This window comes from Eubalaena glacialis, chromosome 3 (genome assembly GCF_028564815.1).
Source record: "Eubalaena glacialis isolate mEubGla1 chromosome 3, mEubGla1.1.hap2.+ XY, whole genome shotgun sequence".
Lineage (NCBI taxonomy): Eukaryota > Metazoa > Chordata > Mammalia > Artiodactyla > Balaenidae > Eubalaena > Eubalaena glacialis.
In genome coordinates, this window is record NC_083718.1 from 182970735 (window position 1) to 182993824 (window position 23090).

At 39.8% G+C, this 23090-nt stretch overlaps 1 protein-coding gene across 2 annotated transcripts in view; it reads right to left on the reverse strand.

The window, feature by feature from the left end:
* SPEN (spen family transcriptional repressor) overlaps nt 1-20738 on the reverse strand; it is an 85243-nt gene extending 64505 nt beyond the window's left edge. The window contains exon 1 of one of the 2 annotated variants that reach the window (XM_061184894.1): nt 20539-20738. In XM_061184894.1, the coding sequence (XP_061040877.1) occupies nt 20539-20621 (83 nt within the window). In that variant the 5' untranslated portion in view covers nt 20622-20738. The remainder of the gene's footprint in view (nt 1-20538) is intronic. The other variant, XM_061184893.1, reaches the window with a different exon arrangement.
* Nucleotides 20739-23090: the final 2352 nt, after the last annotated feature.

Here is a 23090-nt window from a genome sequence, read left to right on the forward strand (position 1 = left end):
TAAATGAGAACATAAAATTAAGAAAGTGTGCTTGATTGCTACAAGCTGCAGTATATAGCAATCTAATGGGTTTGTCTTCAAAAAAGCACAATCAAAAAACAACATTAAATTGGCTTCCGTTTGGTCAAAAATATTCACCATCAAAAAATATTAAATTGATCAACATACACTATAATTCTTCTACGTTTTTAAGAGAGAATTTTAAAATAACCCAAAACAATGCCAGATTTGCTGAGATGTCTGGTCTTTCAACATGTGACTATTTATATAGTCAAATTTATATAGTCCTTAGCATTTCCTTGAAGAATATAATTGCAGTGTATTAATGGCCACACATTTTACATTTGAGAGCATCATGATATACTCTAATGTTTTTCCTCCACTATGAGAAAAGAGTAGGGTTCTAATCCTGAATCAATTATTTTTAATTTTATGGTTCTTAACAGGCACTGTTGTAGGCACTGGATGCATATCAGGGAATAAAACAAAGATCCCTAGTCTCATGGAATTGATTTATTTACAATTTTCAGCTCCTTGATATGTGAAAAGAAGATTCCTCCTATTCTAAACTTTTCCTCAACCCTACAAGAAACTTACTTTGTTAATTTCCAAAGCAACACCAAATACATAAAGCTAAAGATCATTAGTATGCTAAAACCCAATGAATTCTCTCAATACCCTTTCTTTCTAAAAGTTACTACATTCATCCATTATTAGCTGGTTTATCAATAAGAATGTAATTATTAATTTTAATCCTACCTTTTTTTGCAAGTGACCCTATTAATAATAAGCAAAGAATAGCCACTATTCGTTTTCACACAAGTCCTCCTACTACAGAAAACAATCCTCCCCAAGTCATTCTTGAAACGTCTACCTGTTATTCAGGATAGACTTACAGAATTGTAATGAGGAGAATATCAGCCTCTTTGAAGAGGCATGCAATTAACCTAAAACACCCATTCATCTAAAACCCAATACATCACTTTCCAAAGATTACATATTTTATCAAACTATCAATTCTTTGTGTATTGCCCACTTTTCCACCCTTCCACCCCATCATGGCTAAGCTGTTCCTTATTCAAAAGAAAATGATCAATAAGTATGAATAGACAGAAAGCAAAAAGCAAATGAGCATGCTGTAAGGGATAAAAAGGCCTAAGAAGGGCTTCCCTGGTGGCTCAGTGGTTGGGAGTCCACCTGCCAATGCAGGGGACACGGGTTCAAGCCCTGGTCTGGGAAGATCCCACATGCCACAGAGCAACTGAGCCCGTGCGCCACAACTACTGAGCCTGCGCTCTGGAGCCCGCAAGCCACGGCTCCTGAGTCCGCGTGCCACAACTACTGCAGCCTGCGTGCCTAGAGCCCATGCTCTGCAGCAAGAGAAGCCACCGCAATGAGAAGCCCGCGCGCCGCAACTAGAGAAAGTCTGCGTGCAGCAACGAAGACCCAACACAGCCAAAAAAAAAAGAGGCCTAAGAGATGAGTATTACAGTCTGGTTGGGTGACCTTTAATAGTAGAAACAATAAATATTTGTGTTTTCTTATTTTTTATATTACGAAAATATTCAAAATCATTCCTCTTCCAAACTCAGACAGTTGGGTCATAAATATATCCATTACAACCACCAAATTATCTGCAATAATGCAGTAACATCAACACTTATTTATATAACCCTTTTATAGTAAAAAATTTTTATGAAGGAATTACTAATTTATAAATCAACCACTTGATCCTATATTTAGACCAAAAGACTGGTTTCCCCTCTGTGTTAGACCTTTATTTTATTTCCTATACCAGTGACTACAAATACTTCAAGAATGCCAAAAGGCAGAATCCCCTAGAAACTTAAATAATGCATCATAACAGCATTTAAATTGGAGCTGGCCACATTTTTCCTACATAATCACAGGTCAAGTTTTTTATTGTGATAAAATATAACATAAAATTAGTATTTTAACCATTTTTAAGTGTACAATCCCAATCTTTTCAAATTAATCACAGCTATTTCTTGTCATCAACATAGTAGAGGTAGACATTAAAGCTACCTCATTCACAATTACTGATACCCCCCATACTTCAAACCATTAAATGTAGTAAGTAGCTCAGAATCATACACTTAGATGGCAAAACTCCTGCAGTTTGGACATACCCAAATAAGACGGTAATATTTTTAATATGTCATATGTCTCATTAAATCAGTTAAAATAAGTTAAAATCCAAAAGAAGAACTTGTTTTAACAATTATCTAGAATGACAAAGATAAATTTAAATTGTTAGCATGACAATGATAAACTACAAGTTAACAGTTTTACTCTATCCAAAGACAATGATCAAAAATTGATATAAACCCAGAAAATAGAAAATATTTGCAAATTATTTATCTGATAGGAGCTCTTACAACTCAACAATGAAAAAGACATAATGCAATTTAAAAATAGGCAAAGGATATAAATAGACAATTTCTCTAAACATATATACAAACAGCCAATAAACACACAAAAATTTGCTTAACCACATTAGACTTTAGGAAAATAAAAACCAAAACCACAATGAGATACCACTTCACACGCAACAGGATGGCTAGAATATTGATAAAAGCGACAGACAATAACAAGTATAAGGAGAAATCTAAACCCTAATAAATTGCTGGTAAGATTGTAAAATGGTACAGCCACTTCGGAATTCAATTTGGCAGTTCCTCAAAATGTTAAACTTAGAATTACCGTATAATCCAGTAATTCTACCCTTAGGTATGAACTGAAAAGAGAAGTCCACATAAAAACACATACAGAAATGTTCACAGTATCATTATTCATAATAGCCAAAAAAATGGAAACAAACCAAATGTTCAACTGCTGAGTGGATTTTTTAAAATGTGGTATTATGTCCATACAATGGAATGTCATTTGGCAATAAAAAGGAATGAAGTTCTTACGCATGCTACAACATGGATGAACCTCGAGAACACTACAAGGGAAAGAAGCCAATCACATATTTTATGATTCCATATATATGTGAAAGGTCCAAAATAGGCAAATACACAGAAATAGAAAATAGATTAGTGGATTCCAGGAGATGGGGAGAAGGAAGAATGGGGAATGACTGCTAATGGGTATGGGGGTTTCATACTGGAGTGATGAAAATGTTCTGAAATTAGTGGTGATGGCTGCATAACTCTGCAAATATACTAAAAACAACTGTACACTTTTCAAAGGAAAAATTTTATGCCATGTGAATTACATCTCGTTAAAACTGTTATTAAAAGAAAAAAGACAAAAAATAGTACCTGTCACTGTCTTTTATATTTATTTATTTGGCTGCACCGGGTCTTAGTTGTGGCATGCGGGATCTTTAGTTGCGGCATGTGGATCTAGTTCCCTGACCAGGGACTGAACCTGGGCCCCCTGCACTGGGAGCACAGAGCCTTAGCCACTGGACCGCCAGGGAAGTCCCTGTCACCGTCTTTTAATACAACAGATTTTACATCTCCTTTAGTCACAAGTGTCTGCGTTATCTCAATACAAATCAACTGTCTGCCATGTTTCCTGTAAATGGGCACATTTAAGGAAGACACTTTCTATTTCAAGCATGCCTGCCTGGGAAGATAAGTAACCCATTAGATGACAGCCAAAACCTATCTTCATTTCATGGAGATATAGAATTCTTTCAGGAAATCTACTGTGAAATAAATTTATGTATAAAAGATTTTAAAACTATTCTTAAATAATTAATATATTCCCCTTTAATCACTTTATCTTTGGAGTAAGTACAAATGATTACTAAAGATGAAAAAAACAGACTCAGAATCCCTAAAGCCAGCAAAGGGCAGTCAAACACAGGCCCCTAGCCCCATTTTAGAAAAAGCTAATATCCTAAAATGTTTCTCTACTTGGAGGAATGGGGGAGAGGTGGAAAAAGAAGGGGGGGGGCGGGAGAATGATTTGTAATATTTTGCTGATTTGTGTTCTCTCTCTGCCAAAAAAAAAAAAAAATATATATATATATATATATATATATATATATATATTAGTTTGTTGTAGTCTTCGGTCTGGGAAAGACACTCAGCCTGAGATAAAAGCCCTATGTCATAAAGGAAAAGACCATATAAATTAAACCACATAAAAATTACAGCTCCTAAATAGCAAAATACAGTCAAAAGACAAATGGGGAAAAATACTTGCACATGAGAAATAAGTGATTTCCTAAATATACAAACTTCTTCCAAATCAAGGGAGACAGAGGTCCAAACAAAACAGAGGCAAAATACCCAAATAGGAATTTTTTTTTTTTAATATTTATTTTATTTATTTATTTGGTTGCATCGGGTCTTAGTTGCAGCAGGCGGGCTCCTTAGTTGTGGCATGCGAACTCTTAGTTGAGGCATGCATGTGGGATCTAGTTCCCGGACCAAGGATCGAACCCAGGCCCCCTGCATTGGGAGCACGGAGTCTTAACCACTGCGCTACCAGGGAAGTTCCAGGAAATTCTTTAAAAATACACCCATACACACAAAATGGTAAACAGAACAAACACACTCAAAAAAGCTGCTCAATTTCCACTCAAAATTTCAAAAATCCAAATTTTAAAAAAAAGTGCCATGCAACACAAAGACCTAAATTTTAATAATACCTAGATATTAGCTAGAGTCTAAGAAAATAGATACTTTCATAACACTGTCTGCAGGAGTATAAATTAGAGAAACCTCTTAGGAAGACAATTTGATAGACTGCTTAGTAAGCAACACTGCTTATAACAGTTAAAAAAAAAAAAAGAAAGAAAGAAAAAAAAAGAAGAAAAAAAAAAAGCAACGCACCATTCCACTTTCTCTATGAATTTGACTGCTCCGGGAAGCTAATGTAAGTAGACTCATACAATATTTGTCCTTTTGTGACAGCCTTATTTCACTTAGCATAAAGTCTTCAAGGTTCACCCATGTTGAAGCATGTGTCAGAATTGCCTTTCCTAACATAATATTGTAAATCAACAATACTTCAATTTAGAAAAGAAGAATTTCCTTCCTTTCTAAGGCTGAATACTCCTCCATGATACATATTTTGTTGTCACACATTCTGTTTATCCTTTCATGGGTCATGAACACTTAGATTGCTTCTATCTTTTGGCTATTGTAAATGCTTCTATGAACATAATACATTACTTTTTAAAAATGAAAAACGATTTATTGATTCTAATTAGAAAAGGTTTAAGAAAACCTGGAAGACTGAAGATAAGCTTAATTCAACCAACAAAACTATAGTCAGCTGTTCATCAAATCCATGGTTAGTGCCTAGATTCCTGTACATGAAAACTTGATGACTACAACTCTTGGGAAAAGGCAATGTTTTCAGTAAAGCTTTGAATGACAAAATTCTTCAGAACTATTACCGGCACCATTACTTCAGTGAAAAAATACGTATATGCATTATTTTGCACCAATCTAATGGTGCAAAATAACTATTTACTAAGTAAAATTAATTGTTAACAAAAAGATAGTGCGCAACTGATATGTAAACCTCTGAAAGATTATCCAATTATAAGGAGAAAAAAATCCCAAAGATTCTATGATCTTTAGATGTTACTGGTTACATAAAATAGGAAGCCCGAATCTTTTAGACAATCTTAGAAAGAATTCATAAGGTACTTCTTCAGAGAATAGGAGGGAGGAGTTTACACTCTAAAAGTCAAAATATATAGTGATGGGGACTTCTCTGGCAGTCCAGCAGTTAAGACTCTATGTTCCCAATGCAGAGGGCCTGAGTTCGATCCCTGGTCAGGGAACTAGATCCCGCATGCTGCAACTAAAAGATCCCACATGCCGCAACTAAAGATCCCACACGCCGCAAAATCCCACGTGCCACAACTAAAACCCGGTGTAGCCAAATAAATAAATAAATAAATATAAATATAAATATAAATATATATATATAAATATAAATATATATATATATATATACACACACACAGTGCAAGAATACAGACAACGATGGTGGCCACTAAGTTAACATTTGGACGTTTCTTCTCACAATAATTCATGAACAACTTCATAAATGTGTCTGATTTACACAGTACTGAGAAAAGCTCAAGTATAATTGTAAATAGAATGCAAATGACCATGATTAACCATTTCTTAAAGTAATGGCAGTAAATAAAATAGTTAGATGAAGAAAAAAAGGAGCAAGGCAAGTTGATCAAAAGGGGAAGGCTGGAGAAAACAAAGTTGAAGTAGCAGAAGCCAAGAAACTAACAAAAATCTACATCAAGAGTCCGGGGTGTAAATGCAAAGGACTCTTTGAAAATGTGCTTCCTACCTGGCTTAATAGGACTATTACAGTACAACTGCTGAGAAGGAAATTAACTTCTAACCTATGGCTTACTTCTTAGTTAAATAACAGTTTAAAAAAAGACTTTGAGAAATTTATAAATTTCCTCTAATATTTCACTTGATTAGACTTCTATCCTTATTTCACAATATATGGTTACTTAGAATAGAATCAGGACAAATGTGATCTTTTTGTAATATACATAAATTCCATATTCTTTTCATCCACCACTGTATTTCTGTAAATCTTTAAAGACTACCTATATTTCCAGATTAAGGAAATGGGTCTTCTTCATCACTCTTTAATCTTAAAAGGTCTTTGGGTTTTTCTACTCAATTCCAATGGTTTATAAACTTTTAAATAATCATACTTCCCAATAAAAACTCTGCAGGAAATTAAGCCTATTAAATTAAGAAATAAGTCACCAGTCTCTATGCCAATCATTCCTGAAACTTATTAAATATGCAAACTTCTCCAGTCAACACTTTATTCATTAATTATAATCTCTAGAACCAAAAAGCTTTTCTTTACAAGCAAAAACTTTATACAAATTTCCAATAAGATCAACACAAAGGAAATCAAATGTCATAACCCTGTGAAACCCCAAGCTGTGATGAAAGTTCCTTTTATACATCTACTTTTAGACTGGCACAGCAAACTTATGCTGAAAAGGAATAATCTGTGTCAAAAACCACCGTGGAAAGGGCTATTTCATTAAAAAAAAAAAATAACAGAGAGGTATAAGTGACAAGAAAAACTAGAGTATATCCTTATACACCTTAGATTAGTATAACAAAGCACAGACACCATTTTTTTAAATTAACTGCAATATAATTTAAAACTATTTGAAACTTTACAAATGCCACTTAAGTCTGAACCCAAGAAAGACTATTTTTGATTGATGAGCATAGCTGGTTAGGAGAATGATTCATCTGAAAGGAACTGGCACGCCAATGTTTTGTATGATGGCTACACAGTATTTCTAGATATTAAGCTCTTTTATAATCCAACTAATCATCAAAATATACTTTTTTTAAATCTTCACAGCATTCCAGTGACCTTTATGCACTATGAAGAATGGGTAGAATGAGATTTTCTTTTTTTTTTTGCATGAGAGAGCTTTTAATATTATACTTATTCATCTCTCACTTTAGATTTTCAGTTATCAACAGAAACACCATTTGTATCAAAAGCTGACACAGTGAGCATATACAAAGGAGAGTCACGTATAGATTTTCACTGATCCCATAGAGATGTTACATGTCCCATTTTACACCTTGTTTTGTCATTTAATATTTTTCCATGCCAATAAAGACCCTTTACCAGTTCTAACACGGTGTGCCCTAGAACAAGATTTTCTAAACCAAAAAGACCTTAGAAATCTTTTCTTTTTTTTTAATTTATTTTTTGGCTGCATTGGGTCTTCGTTGCTGTGCACGGGTTTTCTCTAGTTGCGGCGAGCGGAAGCTACTCTTCATTGCGGTGCTCGGGCTTCTTGTTGCGGTGGCTTCTCTTGTTGCGGAGCTCTAGGCGCATGGGTTTCAGCAGTTGCAGCACGCGGGCCCTAGAGTACAGGCTCAGTAGTTGTGGTGCACGGGCTTAGTTGCTCCGCGGCATGTGGGATCTTCCCAGACCAGGGATCGAACCCGTGTCCCCTGCATTGGCAGGCGGATTCTTAACCACTGCACCGCCAGGGAAGTCCCCTTATAAATCTTATAATCCGACCCATTCAATTTATGGGAGAAAATAAATGTATCTACTTTAGATAATACATGTGTTACTGGGAACTTCCCTGGTAGTCCAGTGGGTAAAACTCCGTGCTCCCAATGCAGGGACCCCGTGTTCAATCCCTGATCAGGGAACTAGATTCCACATGCATGCCGCAACTATAGAGTTCGCGTGCCGCAACTAAGAGTCCACATGCTGCAATAAAGATCCCACGTGCCACAAGGAAGATCCCGAGTGCAACAACGAAGATCCAGCACAGCCAAAATAAATATTTAAATAAATAAACAAATAAATGTGTTACTGAAGAGTTAAGGTGTCTTATTTTGTTTTTGTTTTTGTTTTTTTGGCCGCGCCGCACAGCTTGCAGGATCTTAGCTCCCCGACCAGGGATTGAACCTGGGCCTTAGGCAGTGAGAGCACAGAGTCCCAACCACTGGACTGCCAGGGAATTCCCTGTCTTTTTTATATACAGCATCACACACTAATTGAATTTTAGATACTCTCTATAAATTGAGATTTTTACAAATCTTGTTTTCTTTGATTAAGGCTGAACCCACCCATATAATAGAAATTAATATCTATTATGGCATTTAATTCTAACATTGGATGTGCTTGAAATTCACTTCATTGAAAGAATTCAAGCTGACTAAAAGGAACAACCTTTAAAAATCTAAGGATTCCACGATTTATACGATAAAACTGGGGGGGAGGGGGGCGGTGGATGAAAAAACAGAAAAATATTCCCACAAGAAAAACAGCAATTCTAATCCTATAAGTTTACAAAGAGGAAAAAGAGGAGGGGAAAAATAAAGCTATTCACAGGACACTATCTTTGTTTTGTTTACTAGTCTTAAAGTTTTTCGGTGATTCTTAACTTTATAACCTCAACCTTTTTATGTCAAAGCTAAAGTAAGTACTTAAATATACTGCTAGCATTCTATTCTTAACATAATGGTTAGCCTAAACCAATATTTCTTACACTTTTTTCCACGGACTGCTTTGACAGCCAGTGAAACCTATAAACCCTTTCTCGGACTATTATTAAATTAATCAAGTAAAATGCACAAATTACAAAGAAACCAATTATATTGAAATACGATTATCAACTTTTGAACATACAGGAAATACAGAGGACAAAAGGTGATGTTAATGTATACCACAGGACAGGCATGTAATCAGCAAAACACACACTGAGAAACTCTACAACTTGGTTTCCAACAAATTAGTTGTAAGCAGAGAGAGAGATTAAAACCTATGGATTAAAAAAGGTTTAAATAGTCCCATGTCCATCAGTAAGTAAATAAACTGTGGTATCCTGACTGTGGTGCTGGTGATTACAAGGATGCCTACATTTCTCAAAATTCAACAAACTCAACACTTGAAATAGGTACATTTTACTGTATGCAAATTATACCTCAATAAACTTTTTAAAATATATTTTATGTACCTTATTTAGAGCCTGAGTGAAAAAAAAAAAAAAAGATTCTTAAAACAATTACAAACTCGAGTACTGGCTGGATATTTGAAAATACTGACTGGGTATTTGAAATAAGGATATACCACAGTATTGCTGAATATCTTTAAACAGTTCTTATCTTCTAGAGATAAACACTGAAATATTTGTGGATTAAATAAGATGTCTGGGATCTACTTCAAAATAATACCAACTATACACATTGTAGGGCTTGTGCAAAGGAATAAGATTCTTAATTCATTAAGGAACTCTTTGGACAGGGGTGAAGAGTAGTGTAGAGGGAGCAGAAAAAAAAGTTGATGCAGCCACTATGGAAAGCAGTATGGAGGTGCCTGAAAAAGTTAAAAATAGAATTACCATATGACACAGCAATTCCACTTCTGGGTATATAACCAAGGAAACGGAAAACACCAATTTGAAAAGATATGCATCTCCATGTTCACTGCAGCATTTTATTTACCAAAGCCAAGATACAGAAACAACCTGTGTCCAGGGATTGATGGATGGATAAAGAACATGTGGCATATGTGGTGTGCGCACATGCGCGCGCGCACACACACGCACGCGCACACACAATGGAATACTATTCAGCCGTAAAAAAGGAAATCTTGCCATTTGCAACAACATGGATAAACCTTGAGGGCATTATGCTAAGTGAAGTAAGTCAGAGAAAGACAAATACCATAGGAACTCACTCATATGTGCAATCTTAAAAAAAAAAAGTCATTGATACAGAAAACAGATTGGTGGTTGGGGGTTGGGGTGATGGGTGGAATGAAAGGGCTCAAAAGATATAAACTTCCAATTATAAAATGAATAAGTCATGGGGATATAATGTACAGCACAGTGACTACAGTTAATATTGTATTGCATATGTGAAAGTTCCTAAGAGAGTAAATCTTGAAAGTACTTATCACAAGGAAAAAAAACGTTTTTTGTAACTATGTATGGTGAGGAATGTTAACTAGACTTATTGTGGTGATCATTTTGCAATATATACAAATATCAGATCATTATGTTGTACACCTGAAACCAATATAATGTTATATGTCAATTATACTTCAGTTAAGAATTAAATTAATTAAAACTTATTAATTTAAAATTAGTATTAAAATTTTTAAGTTAAAACAAACAAAAAAAGAAATAAGGTTGAGGTCAATAAGCTTGGGGGGAAGTAGGGCAAGGGCAAGATTCTGCTGAGATACCACACAAAGTGAGTGACTGACGCCCAAATAAATGAAGCAATGATGATACTTAAAAAACAAACTCCCTTCTTACTAGCCCCTCTTCTGAATGACTCAGCATATAATACAGCTCATACTGATCCTGTGATTAACCTCACGTCATAAAGTCAGTGGTGGAAGTAGAACCAAAACTAAAATTTTAAAAGTGGGGTAGCTCTAAATCTGCTTACAAATGGCACCAGAGGCAGGTAATTCATTCATCCACAAGTTGTCTCCTATGAGAGAAAAAACTGAAGATAAAAACATGCAAGTCATTTCCAGCCCCACCTTCCTTTTCTTGCCTTGCCTTCCACCTCCCCCACAATGTTGGTTTCCAAAGAGAAAAGGCAAGAGGGAGGTGATTTGATGCAGAGGCAGCAGGGGTGAGGTGCCCAGAGGTGGCAGGCAGAAGTGGGGGAGGCAGAGTGGTTGGCCTATTAGTTACACTGAGAACATACTGGGCAAGTAAGTAAATATATTGAGAATAATGAGAGGTTTCTCACTGTCTGAGAAGGGATTTATAAACATGGAAATGGGGAGGTTAGAAAGAATCCTCATGAACTGAAACATGTGTGAACACAGTTTCAAAATATATTATATAGAGATACATGTATTATATATACATGTAAACATATATACATGTGTACACAGACAATACATATCCTCTTAGCTCTGCAACAGTGGGTAAACTGTGCACCCAGATCTTGCGTTTCTAAATACCATCCCTCCCTAAAAGGAACCAGAGTCTCTTGGAGAATGGCTGATTACAGGACTGGGAAAGGGAAAATACAAGATGAGCCTTTGTTGTTGCCAGAAATAAAGAAATGCTTAAAAGAGTAGTGGGGAGATATCAAAAGGACACGGTAGCCAGTTTGAAGGAGCTCCCACTGGTCAAATCTAGAATGATTTGGGTATCAAAATAAGCAAGTTCTGAATTAAAACCCATTGAAAAAAATGGAAATCATATATATGCGTGTGTGTATATATATTTCCAAATATAATTATGGAAAATTCTTACCTACAGCAGAATAAATGTATAAGAAATCACAGTAATAGATTCTCATTTGGCAACCATCACAGCAGTATATAATACAGTCGAGAGTTATCAATGGGGGACTACCCTGGGGGTCCAGTGGTTAAGAGTCTGCCTTCCAATGGAGGGGATGTGGGTTTGATCCCTGGTCGGGGAACTAAGATCCCACATGCCACGGGGCAACTAAGCCTGCGCGCCACAACTACTGAGCCCGTGCACCAAAACTAGAGAGAGAAGCCCGCATGCTGCAACGAAAGATTCCGCATGCCACAACTAAGACACGATGCAGCCAAAAATAAATGAATGAATAAATAAATATTAAAACAAAAGTTATCAATAGATGCTAAGGCTACTGGGTTTAGGGTTGATGATGGAAGAGACTAACAGTGTAATATGGGAATATCTCCCCATAAAATGCTAATCAAATAAAGGGGGGAAAATGGTGAAGACACTAACTTTACTAGGTGATCAAAGTTAACATCACCAGTGGTGGGATGGATCCAATACTGTCTCCATATTCTGAAAAAGCACAGAATCATTTCTCTGGTATTCCTGCCAAGATTTTAAGACCTGATCTGGTCATGAGGTAATACTGGACAGACCTGGGTAGAGGGTCAGCCTGCAGAATGAAAGAATTATGCTCTTGGGCTTCCCTGGTGGCTCAGTGGTTAAGAATCCGCCTGCCAATGCAGGGGACACGGGTTCGAGCCCTGGTCTGGGAAGATCCCACATGCCGCGGAGCAACTAAGCCCGTGTGCCACAACTACTGAGCCCGCGTGCCACAACTACTGAAGTCCGCATGCCTAGAGTCCGTGCTCCACAACAAGAGAAGCCACCACAGTGAGAAGCCCGCACACCGCAAAGAAGAGTAGCCCCCACTTGCCACAACTAGAGAAAGCCCGCACGCAGCAACGAAGACCCAACGCAGTCAAAAATAAATAAATTAATTAAAAATAAAAAAAGAATTGTGCTCTTTAAGACTATCAGGCACATGAGAATTAGGGTAAGAAACTGTTCCAGACGGACGACACATGACAACCAAAGGCAATACATGGTACTGGCTAGGATCCTGGACCAAAAAGGAAAGAGGGACATTGTTGGGATGGCTGGCATCATTTGAATGAGGTCTATGGATTGAGTAATAGTGCTATACCAATGTTGATTTCCTTGCCGAAAATACTGTATGGTGCAATGCAGTTTTGGGGAGATATACACTGGAGAATTTAAGGATGTCATGCCAGGAAAAGACAAGAGAAGGTAATGGAGCACATGTGGCAAAATGCTAACAACTGAGGAATTTGTGTGAAGGGAATGTGGGAATTCTTTGCACTTTTCCTGAACTATTTCAAAATAAATTTTAAATGAAAAACAACAACAACAACAAACAAACACACAGGAAGGCGAGAAGTGGATCTAGGTGTATGGATAGGCCTTCATTCCTGTGTATCAAATGCCGTATTTTCAAAGAGGCCTTCCTCATCACTCCCACTCACATTACTCTCCATCCCCTCCTCTGCTTTATTTTTCCTCATAAGGCAGAATACGTCATGGTTGATGGTCATTGGGGCTGAACGATGGGTACATGAGATTTATTTACTATTTTTCTACTTTTGTGTATGTTCAAAATTCTCCAAGGTAAAGTTTTAAAAGTATATCCACAACACCAATTGATCATACAGTAATATATATATGCATCTTTATTGATGCATTAAGTATTTAGCAGCAGGTCTAATAGCTACTGTCATTTCCAAGTTGTGATGAGCATAAATGAAATATCTGCAACTGTAATGTAAAATATGAAAATACATCTGACTGGTGTTGGTGGTGAAATCATCACAGGTACTACTAATACTATCATGTTGGTACTACACCACAATATAGTTATAATTGATGGAAATGCTAAATTCTGATTAAGAAGTTAGTGAAAATAAAGATATACTATTTTCCTATCCAAATTTAAGTACCTCCTCCTAAATTCTGGTCTAAATAGTAATAGTTTTCATTCTAACATCCTTTTGATATAGTAAAGTGATAAACTTTTAAAATCTTTTTTCTTTTCATCCAAGGTTACTTAAATAATCTTAAGTGGGGAATTCCCTGGCAATCCAGTAGTTAGGGTTCCTTGCTTCCACTGCAGGGGGCATGGGTTCGATCTCTGGTTGGGGAACTAAGATCCTGCATGCTGTGCCACGTGGCCAAAAAATAAAAATTAAAACATTAAAAAAATAAAGAATAAAAAAATCTTGAGTGAAAAAGAGCCTTTATTGCAGACAGCATAAATTTTAAAAATTAATGGTTGAAACAAAAATCCACCACTTACCAATTTATTGACTTACAAAAGATGCAAATCACTATACATCAAATGTAGTTTGTAAAATACGAAGTGTTTTTAAGTAGAGTAAAAATATCCTAGTTTTTTAATCAAAGGAATAAAATGATGGGGTATTTTTTAAAAAATCACTGAGTCAACTTTAAGAATCAAAGAAACTATAAATGTATTATATGTAAAAGTACATATACTGTGTGTAAACATAAGAATGTTACAAAGTCAATACAAGATATAAACAGAAAAATCTTCATTTCATTTGTCAATGTAACCCAAACTCAGCATCTAATACAAAGATACAAAGACATACACATACCCCCAGAGTTTAATGCTGGACTAAAAATCTAGCACCAAGTACATAACACAAGCAATAATAGGTGTCTTCCATTTGAATTTTCCCAGAAATATTCCTTAGCTGTAAGAGGTGGAGCAGTTCTTATATAATAAAAATCTTTAAACATGCTAGATTTCAATTCATCCCTATACTCAAAATGAAATCCTAAGTAATTAAATCCAAAAATTCACTAAATTTAAGTTAGGGTTTTATAGCGACATCCCGTTGTGGGTTTTTTTTAGATGTTTATAATTTTCAACTTGGCAGACAGTGACACATGTAGGGGGAAAAATCGGAATATTGCAATACTTTAACATTATACCAAGAACATCTTTTCACTGCAAAGCGTATTTCCACACACTAAAAACCAGCTAGACAGCACACAAAATTATATAATTTCTAATAAATTGATTAAACATCCTAATTGGTTTCTACAATACAGTATGCTATTTTCATTCAAAATATGAGTAGTGGGCTTCCCTGGTGGCACAGTGGTTAGGAATCCGCCTGCCAATACAGGGGACACGGGTTCGAGCCCTGGTCCGGAAAGATCCCACATGCCGCGGACCAACTAAGCCCGTGCGCCACAACTACTGAGCCTGGGCTCTAGAGCCCGCGAACCACAACTACTGAGCCCGCGCGCCTAGAGCCCATGCTCCACAACAAGAGAAACCACTACAATGAGAAGCCCACGCACCGCAACAAAGAGAAGCCCCCGCCTGCCGCAACTAGAGAAAGCCCGGGCGCAGCAACGAAGACCCAACGCAGCCAAAATATAAAATAAAAGAAAGAAAGAAAGAAAATTTTAAAAAAAAATTTGAGTAGCTGTAAGACATATAATAATAAAGAAAACATTAAACAAAACAAACAGTAAAGGTTAGAAACTGAACTACAGAAAAGTGTTCCTTTGGGCTTCCCTGGTGGCGCAGTGGTTGAGAATCTGCCTGCCAATGCAGGGGACATGGGTTCGAGCTCCTGGTCTGGGAAGATCCCACATGCCGCGGAGCAACTGGGCCCGTGAACCACGATTACTGAGCCTGCGCGTCTGGAGCCTGTGCTCCGCAACAAGAGAGGCCGCGATAGTGAGAGGCCCGCGCACCGCGATGAAGAGTGGCCCCCGCTTGCCACAACTAGAGAAAGCCCTCGCACAGAAACGAAGACCCAACACAGCCATAGATTAATTAATTAATTTTAAAAAAAAAGAAAAAAGAAAAGTGTTACTTTATTTATTAGTCTCCTTGTTCAGCAGACTAATATGTCAGTTTAAAGTTGACAAACAACTATTTATTTCAAATCATCCAATATCAACATTCAGGAGCACAATCTGAATGAATATACATACTCAAGGTATTTTTCAGCCTGCAGTGTTTACTCTAAATACTATGACTAGTTAAATACAGCTCAAACACTAGGGAGTCTTAAAAGTAAAAGCAAAAAAATATATAGTCCCCAACTGGAATATGCTAGTTTTCATGAAATATTTCAATTTTTTTTTAAATTTAGGCAAAATTTCAAACTGAGAGAAAAATGAGACCTGGAAGACTATTTGGAAAAACTTCCACATTACCACTATCTCTATAACTTCTATACAAATCTTTCCAAACCATTAGTGCTTACAGGATTAAAAATGTCTCCTAAATCAACCCCGAAATCTCTTCATAAGCATACCAAACAGTACAACGCCTGAGCAATCAAGGGTCCACAAGAAAGGTAGTTGGGAAAAGGTGCCCTCTACACAAGTCAAACACCATCGTTCTTCTGGGCACTGGGCCCTATGTTTTCCTCCAATCTGCCAGAAGCATTCTAACTCAGGAAATAAAATACATCGCAAGCATTCTATATTAGTTTCTAATGCTATTTCTCTAGATAAGTATAAAATTATTTTACTTTACTTTTTTTTAATGTTCAAAAAGCCTGTCATGAAAATAGGTATTCAAAATTATAACATTCAAAAACAGAGGTGTTTCTTCAAAGAAACTGGCTCAGCTCAAGAGAATAAACCATGTAGCAGTGATGCGGGCTAGGGAGTCAAATTTGTTTAAGTCTAAAAGTATCTCTAGTTATAGGAGTATGTAAGGACAAGGAAACTTTACCACAATACTTTATATTGCGTCCCAGAAGTAAACCAAATTCATGTAACATAACATATATTCCAGCTATTTAAACGCAGGAAAACCATTATGATTGGACATGTAAAGTTAGCAAAATGAGGGAGAAGACATGCGGATATATGTATATGTATAGCTGACTCCCTTTGTTATAAAGCAGAAACTAACACACCATTGTAAAGCAATTATACTCCAATAAAGATGTTAAAAAAATAAAGTGACTGCAGCAAGATAAAGTTAACAAAACAAAACACTTTTAAATGAGTTTCATTCTTTGACAAAGTTGTTACATGAGCTGCTACCTTGCTCAACCTCTGCATGATCTTTAATTTACTCTCTAGAACTGGAGAATGGATGGGAAGAACCTGAATATGTGATTTACTTCAAACCTGAAAATAAGATACAGAGACTTTTATGTCCTTTAAAGGGTTCTATTCATTTGCTCATTCTAATTCAGGGAGTCGCCTTTGCACACACCTCTCTCCCTCTAACAACTAAGACAGCGACCAATTGTTGTATAACTCCTCCCTTCCCCCTTCAATCCAGCTAACATACCATACAAAGGAAAGGACTTTCTCTATTGTGCAAATTCAGCCCCTGCAATGGATCTTTGTTAACTAAATCTGATTCAGAAATACTCATTTAATTCTTTTCAATCAGCATATTGAATGCTGTTAAAATCATGAGCACAATAGATTACTCTTATTGCAAGAAGGTAAAGCCAAATTTTGAAAATGTTCTGATTATATTTTAAAGGTTTGCTCTTTTTTTGGCACAGAGGGAAAAAAAGCCAAATCAGCAACCTTCCCTCAACCTATTTTCTACCAAAAACACTGATCAAAATATAAATAAAAGAATTGGCTCTGACCCTCCATCCCAAAATGCCTCTTAAACTGCCCTGCTCCGAAAGCTGCCTCATTTAATCGTTCTTTAATCCAAATACTTACTACAAAAGCCTAATCACCATTACGAGAACATTCATTTTGAAAACATTTTATATGATGTATTCCCAGTGTACACCTCTTAATCCTGTAAAACAGTTATTAGTTAATGCTGAAATCAGCTAGGGAAAACGGTAAAAGTAGGCACTTTAACCTCAGTTTTAGTATAGGTATTGCATGGTTTTTCTCATTATGATTTCTAGAAGACATCAGAATTGAATGTTCTTAAATTTTCTTGCAGAATTCTCATTCTGGTACAAGCACCGTTTTATCCCTTTTACTTAAATTATTCACATTTAGTTTTCCTCCCGGTAGCAACCACACACTTTACAAAACATTTTCCACAATAAGGATAAAAGACCTTGAATTTCTCCAAACAAAGTCCATTTAGCTTCACAGCTGGATCAGCAAGAACATTTCTTGTACCCGTTTTAAGGATACACAAGAAGCCAGAAATAGAGATTACCTGTTAGCGGGTGGAGATGGGAAGGGGAGAGTGGGAACTGGAATTCCCAGGGTCGGGGTAAAGAGGAGATTTTTCTCTGTAAACCTTTTTTACACTCTTTAAACCCACTAAGAATGCACTATCTACCCAAAGAACTAAGCAAACTTGTTTAAAATTTTCAAAAGTCGCTTTTAAAATAAAGGAATTTCAGGGACACTAGGTCTACTTAGTTTTAAGATAATCTTATCAATAGCATCTGCTTTTGCTCTGCAATAGGTAACACACTCCTTTAAATGCAGTCGTGAGCAATGTGCCAGCTAAGCCCTCTTTAATACAGCAACGTTCCTCCAGACCGCCGCTTTCCAAGGCAGCTCGCATCCTCTGCCCGCTCCTCCCTCTGTGCATTCTGAGATCTGCTCTGCTGATTCCCACTTGAAGTGGGTCCTGGCCGCCATTTTAGAAAGTCATTCACACAAGCCGGCCGGCAGCACCATCCACTTAAAAAACCTTCCAAAACTCCCTCGGACGATTTCCTCTTTCCTCTCGAACCCCTCATCTTGCAGAGGGGTCAAACTCCCCGCGATAGGCATACAGTGTCTCTAGAATCTGCATAATGCGAAATGACACGTCTGACCACATGATACGGAGGGGGCAAAGCAAATGCTGCAATGCACGTGTTTGCACGTCGGTGCATACGAATTTCCCAGGCAGACACCTACAGAGAAGGTCCACAAGGAGATAAAAGTGAGCACATCTAAGTGGCTTTTCCAGTCCAATAATCTGCACCTAAATGATTTTTCCACCAAAACACTGAAGATATGGGGCCTCCATATGGGGTAAGGGGTGGAGCCGCGCCACGGAGCGTTCCCATCTGTTTCCCCACTGAGCCCGAGATCTCCCCTTTGTCACAGGCGACAGAGGCGAGTTTTTGCTCCTGCCTTCCCGCTGCCTGATTTCTCAGCACAACGTAGTAAACACCGGGAGTCCCTGGAAGCGCGCCTCCCCCAGTCCTGCCGAGGACAGCTTTAGTGGGTTATGAATGGCCTCACTATTCCAGGCTCCTTTTCACACGCGGACACGCGCAGACGCGCGCTCCAGCGGTGAAGATTTAATACCCCAGTAACAGCAACCACCAACAGAATCAATGATCCTCCATTTGAAAGAGCGGAGCTCCGCTGCCTCTGCTTCCATTTCCTTATGCAAGCTGCTCAAGAGCAAGCGACGCAATCTATTTTTCCCATGGTGACTCACTAATAAGGGCGCTCCATAATTTCCCCTTCACTCACTAGATAGTAAGAGGAATTTAGAGTATACCAAACTTAAAACCTTCCGAAGTCTTTAATATCGCAAGAAACAGTAATTTTCGAGGACAACCACATATCTGCTACAGTCCTTCTCAATTTACACCAGTGTAAGTAAACCGTCATTTTCAGTATTTCACATGGAGGGCTCTATCAGCTATGACCCACATAGATTTCACAAAACAAAAACAAACGGTAAAAGCTACTAAATAAGTAAAATGTATCAAGAACATTCATTCCTACTACGCCATGAACAAAAAAAAATATTCTGGGAAGAACCTTTTTAACAGCTACATCTTTTTTTAAAAGAGCTACATCTTCTAATCTGAAAAGGCATGCGTTTTTTAACCACTGATTTAGGAATTCTGGGTGGGAGGGAAACACCATCCTTTTTTAAAAAGCTCTGCAGTGTTAACGCCGGCGCGGCCGCAGCAGCGGAGATTCCCGAGGCTAGGAGCACAGCGCGGTGGGGACTCTGCTACATGAGGTGGCTCCTCCTCTGCGAGCACTCGGTCCCCACCATCCTCCTCACCCAGGGACCCCAGAGCGCTGAAGGGAGGAAGGCGAAAAGAGCCGAAACAGACGCACCAACTTATTTTCAGACACCACCCTCCACCCAACCCCACATAAACAAGGGGAAGAAACCAAAACATTTGCGTTTGCCATTTCCATTTAGTTTCTAGGTCTGTGAACCTTCCGTGAGAGGTCCCTAAAATCCAGCAGGGTCTTCCCAGTGCCGAGACATCCCTACGATACCTACCAAGACTTTTGTTTTTGTATAACCTTTCCTTTCCCACAAAACCCTCTCTAGGTCAGACACGTCCACGCGTCCGCAGGGCGAGGAGCGCGAGTTGCTGCGGGACTCTGGAGTTGGCCGAGCCGGGGGCTGTCGGGGCGGAGTAGGGGTTCGGGTCCCGGCCCGGCGGCGGCTCGGTTCCGCCGCATCTGCCGGGCCGGCGGGGGCGGCTGCTCGGAGCCCGGGCAGCGGCGCGCTAGGACGCGACCCCACCGCCGGCTGGCCAGCCTGAGGGCACCCTCCCGGCGCCGGCTTCGCGGAGGCCGAGCGACAGCCGCCTCCTTATTGGGAACGGAGAGGGCGGCAGCCGGGCCCGCTCCGCCGAGGCCCGAGGCCCAACGCTGCGACACGGGCCGAGCAGCGGCCAGGCAGCCGCGCGCCCCCCGCACCCGTCCGTGGGTCTGGCCCGGGTCTCCTCACCAGTTCCGCGCACGGGGAGGGGCCGGCAACGGGCCGGAGGGGGCAGCGGCGCCCGAGAAGAGAGCGCGGCCCCGGGCCTCGTGTCACTCACCGTTTGAAATGCTCGATGATCTTCTCTTCCCGCACATTCTCCGGTAAGTTGCCCACCCAGAGGTGCCTGGTTTCCCGGACCATGCTGGGCGGTGTGCCGGCGACCGCTGGTGCGGGTTCCCCCTCGCCGGCTTCGTACGAGCCCGTCAGCGCTGGGAGGCGGGCGCCGAGGCGGCGGCGGCGGCGGCTGCGGCGGTGGCGTCGGCAGCGGCGGCGGCTCCTCCGGCTCCCCCCCGTGCAGAGACCATCCCTCTCCCCCAGGTTCTGACTCTCGGGCCTCGCAGCTCCGCTCTGCCGCCACCACACACCCGAAGCCGACCCCCGCGCTCCGGCAGCGCATGCGCCCGGGCGGCGGCGGGAGGGGGAGCGGGTAGGAGGGGCGAGCGAGACCCGGGCGGCAGCGACTACGACGGAGCTGGCGCTGTGGCAGCCGGACGCTTCCCACCGGCGCGCGCGACCCGCCTCCCTCACCGCGGGCGCGCGCGCAGCCGCCCGACAGCCCGCCGAGGCTGAGACGCCGAGTTCCTCCCAGCCGATGCGCAGGCGCGCGGGGGAGGGAGGAACGCAGGGCCTGGAAGGAACGCTCGCGCGCTCGGTCCCGGTGCGCAGGCGCGCAGCACTCTGTTAGGGCGGGCGCCCTGTCAGGCCTGGGGTGCAGCGCTTGCAGAGGCAGGCGCAGCCTCCAGCCCCTCGAGTAGGGGTCCCAGGCGCTGGCCTGGGGGAATAAAAGAGAGAAAGGGGGTTGGTATTCACAGGGCTGCGTGTCAAAGCGGCTGCCAAGGCTTCTCTCCTAGGAGAAGCCAGGACCTCTTCCCCTGCTCACCTTTGGCCAGCTTCTGGCGTTTCCGGGCACTTAGAGCCGCGCCTGCTTGGGAAAGTGTCAGAACAAGGCCGCCCTTCTCACGGCCCAGCTAAGCTGTGACGGCTTCAGAAACACATCCCTCCCAAGAATCATTAGCTTGTAACATTAAGCAACTTTATTTTATATAGAATCTTGCGAAACCGTTTGCACGTTCTCTTTGCTGATCGTAATGGCATACCAGGAATAGAACTGAATGAAGTGAGACGGTTACATGTCTGATGGTGTTCCCCTCAGAGGATTTGCTATAATTTAATATCTAAGCCGAGGAGGGGATTAGAACTCCAGCCTTTCCAGGCCTAAAAGCTTTTAAATTTTAAAGCCTACAGTTGAATTTTTAGTTTACAGAACCCCGGGGAAAACCCACAAAATTAAGGCAACAGTACTGAGTCCAGAAAAATGGACTTTTTTAGAACAGTCAGCAACTCAGCTTTCTTTTACATTTTCTATCTACAGAAATAAAATATCACAGGTGTAGTGCTTTAGGTACAGACCAGATTTTAAATATTCGATCTCATTCACTTTCTCCATAAATATTGATACAAGCCAACTTATTATCAAACTGTGCTATTTTGAATTGGAAAATATGGTCACCATAATAAATAGCACTAATATATGGGGTCACCTGTGCATAAATTGTTTCTTTAATTCCACAGATGGTAAAGCTCCAAGTAGTTTTTTTGTTTGCCATATAGTTTAACATAAGCTTCTTAATGATGTGTCAGAGAGTCACATCAACTTTTCTTGTATTTGGTTTAATAGTCTATACTATACTTAAACTTGATCTCAGCAGGTCTGCTCAACTGAGATCATCTCTCTTCCTTCCTCTCTCAGGATGTTAGAAGGCTAAGGAAGCCCCTGTCTTACACAGTTGCAACAATTACAGAACAAGATGTGCTAGCTCAGGTAATAACCTTACCATCCATTGAAATAATTTTTGGATTTTGACAAGTTACTTCTAAAAATTCTAGATTCTGAGCCAGGTAATTTAATTTTTTTCTATGCTATTTTTCTGGCTTATGTTTACATTTTCTATTTCAACACACTTTTTTTGAGGGGGGGGCGGCCAGTAACACGCAGAAACGAAAAGAGGTGGTTTAGAAAAGTTAGAAAAAGCACCACCACAATAGTGGCACTCATTCATAATTCAGTTAAGGCCTTTAATGCCACCACAGAGGTTGACCTTGTCTTCATGCAAATCAGTCATTAAATGATATGGAAATTTTTGTTCTTGAAAATATTATGGAATTGATTCCTCAGTAAAAGTGAAAGCAAATCAACCTACATTCAGATGTAGGATTAGCCATTTACATTTGCCACAACTATCACATAAGGAGTGTCAGGCCAGCACACTGTTAACTAAACTCACGAACTTCATAGTTCTGTATATGTGGCTGCAGTTAGTGTTGAACCAATGGGCATTTTTCCACGAAGCATAAATTTAAATATTAGCAACCACAATTTGAAACATATTTTAAAATATTATGTAAATTACTCATTTAAAACCTGATAGGCGGGGCTTCCCTGGGGGCGCAGTGGTTAAGAATCCGCCTGCCAAAGCAGGGGACACGGGTTCGAGCCCTCGTCCGGGAAGATCCCATGTGCCGCGGACCAACTAAGCCCTTGCACCACAACTACTGAGCCTGTGCTCTAGAGCCCTCGAGCCACAGCTACTGAGCCCATGAGTCACAACT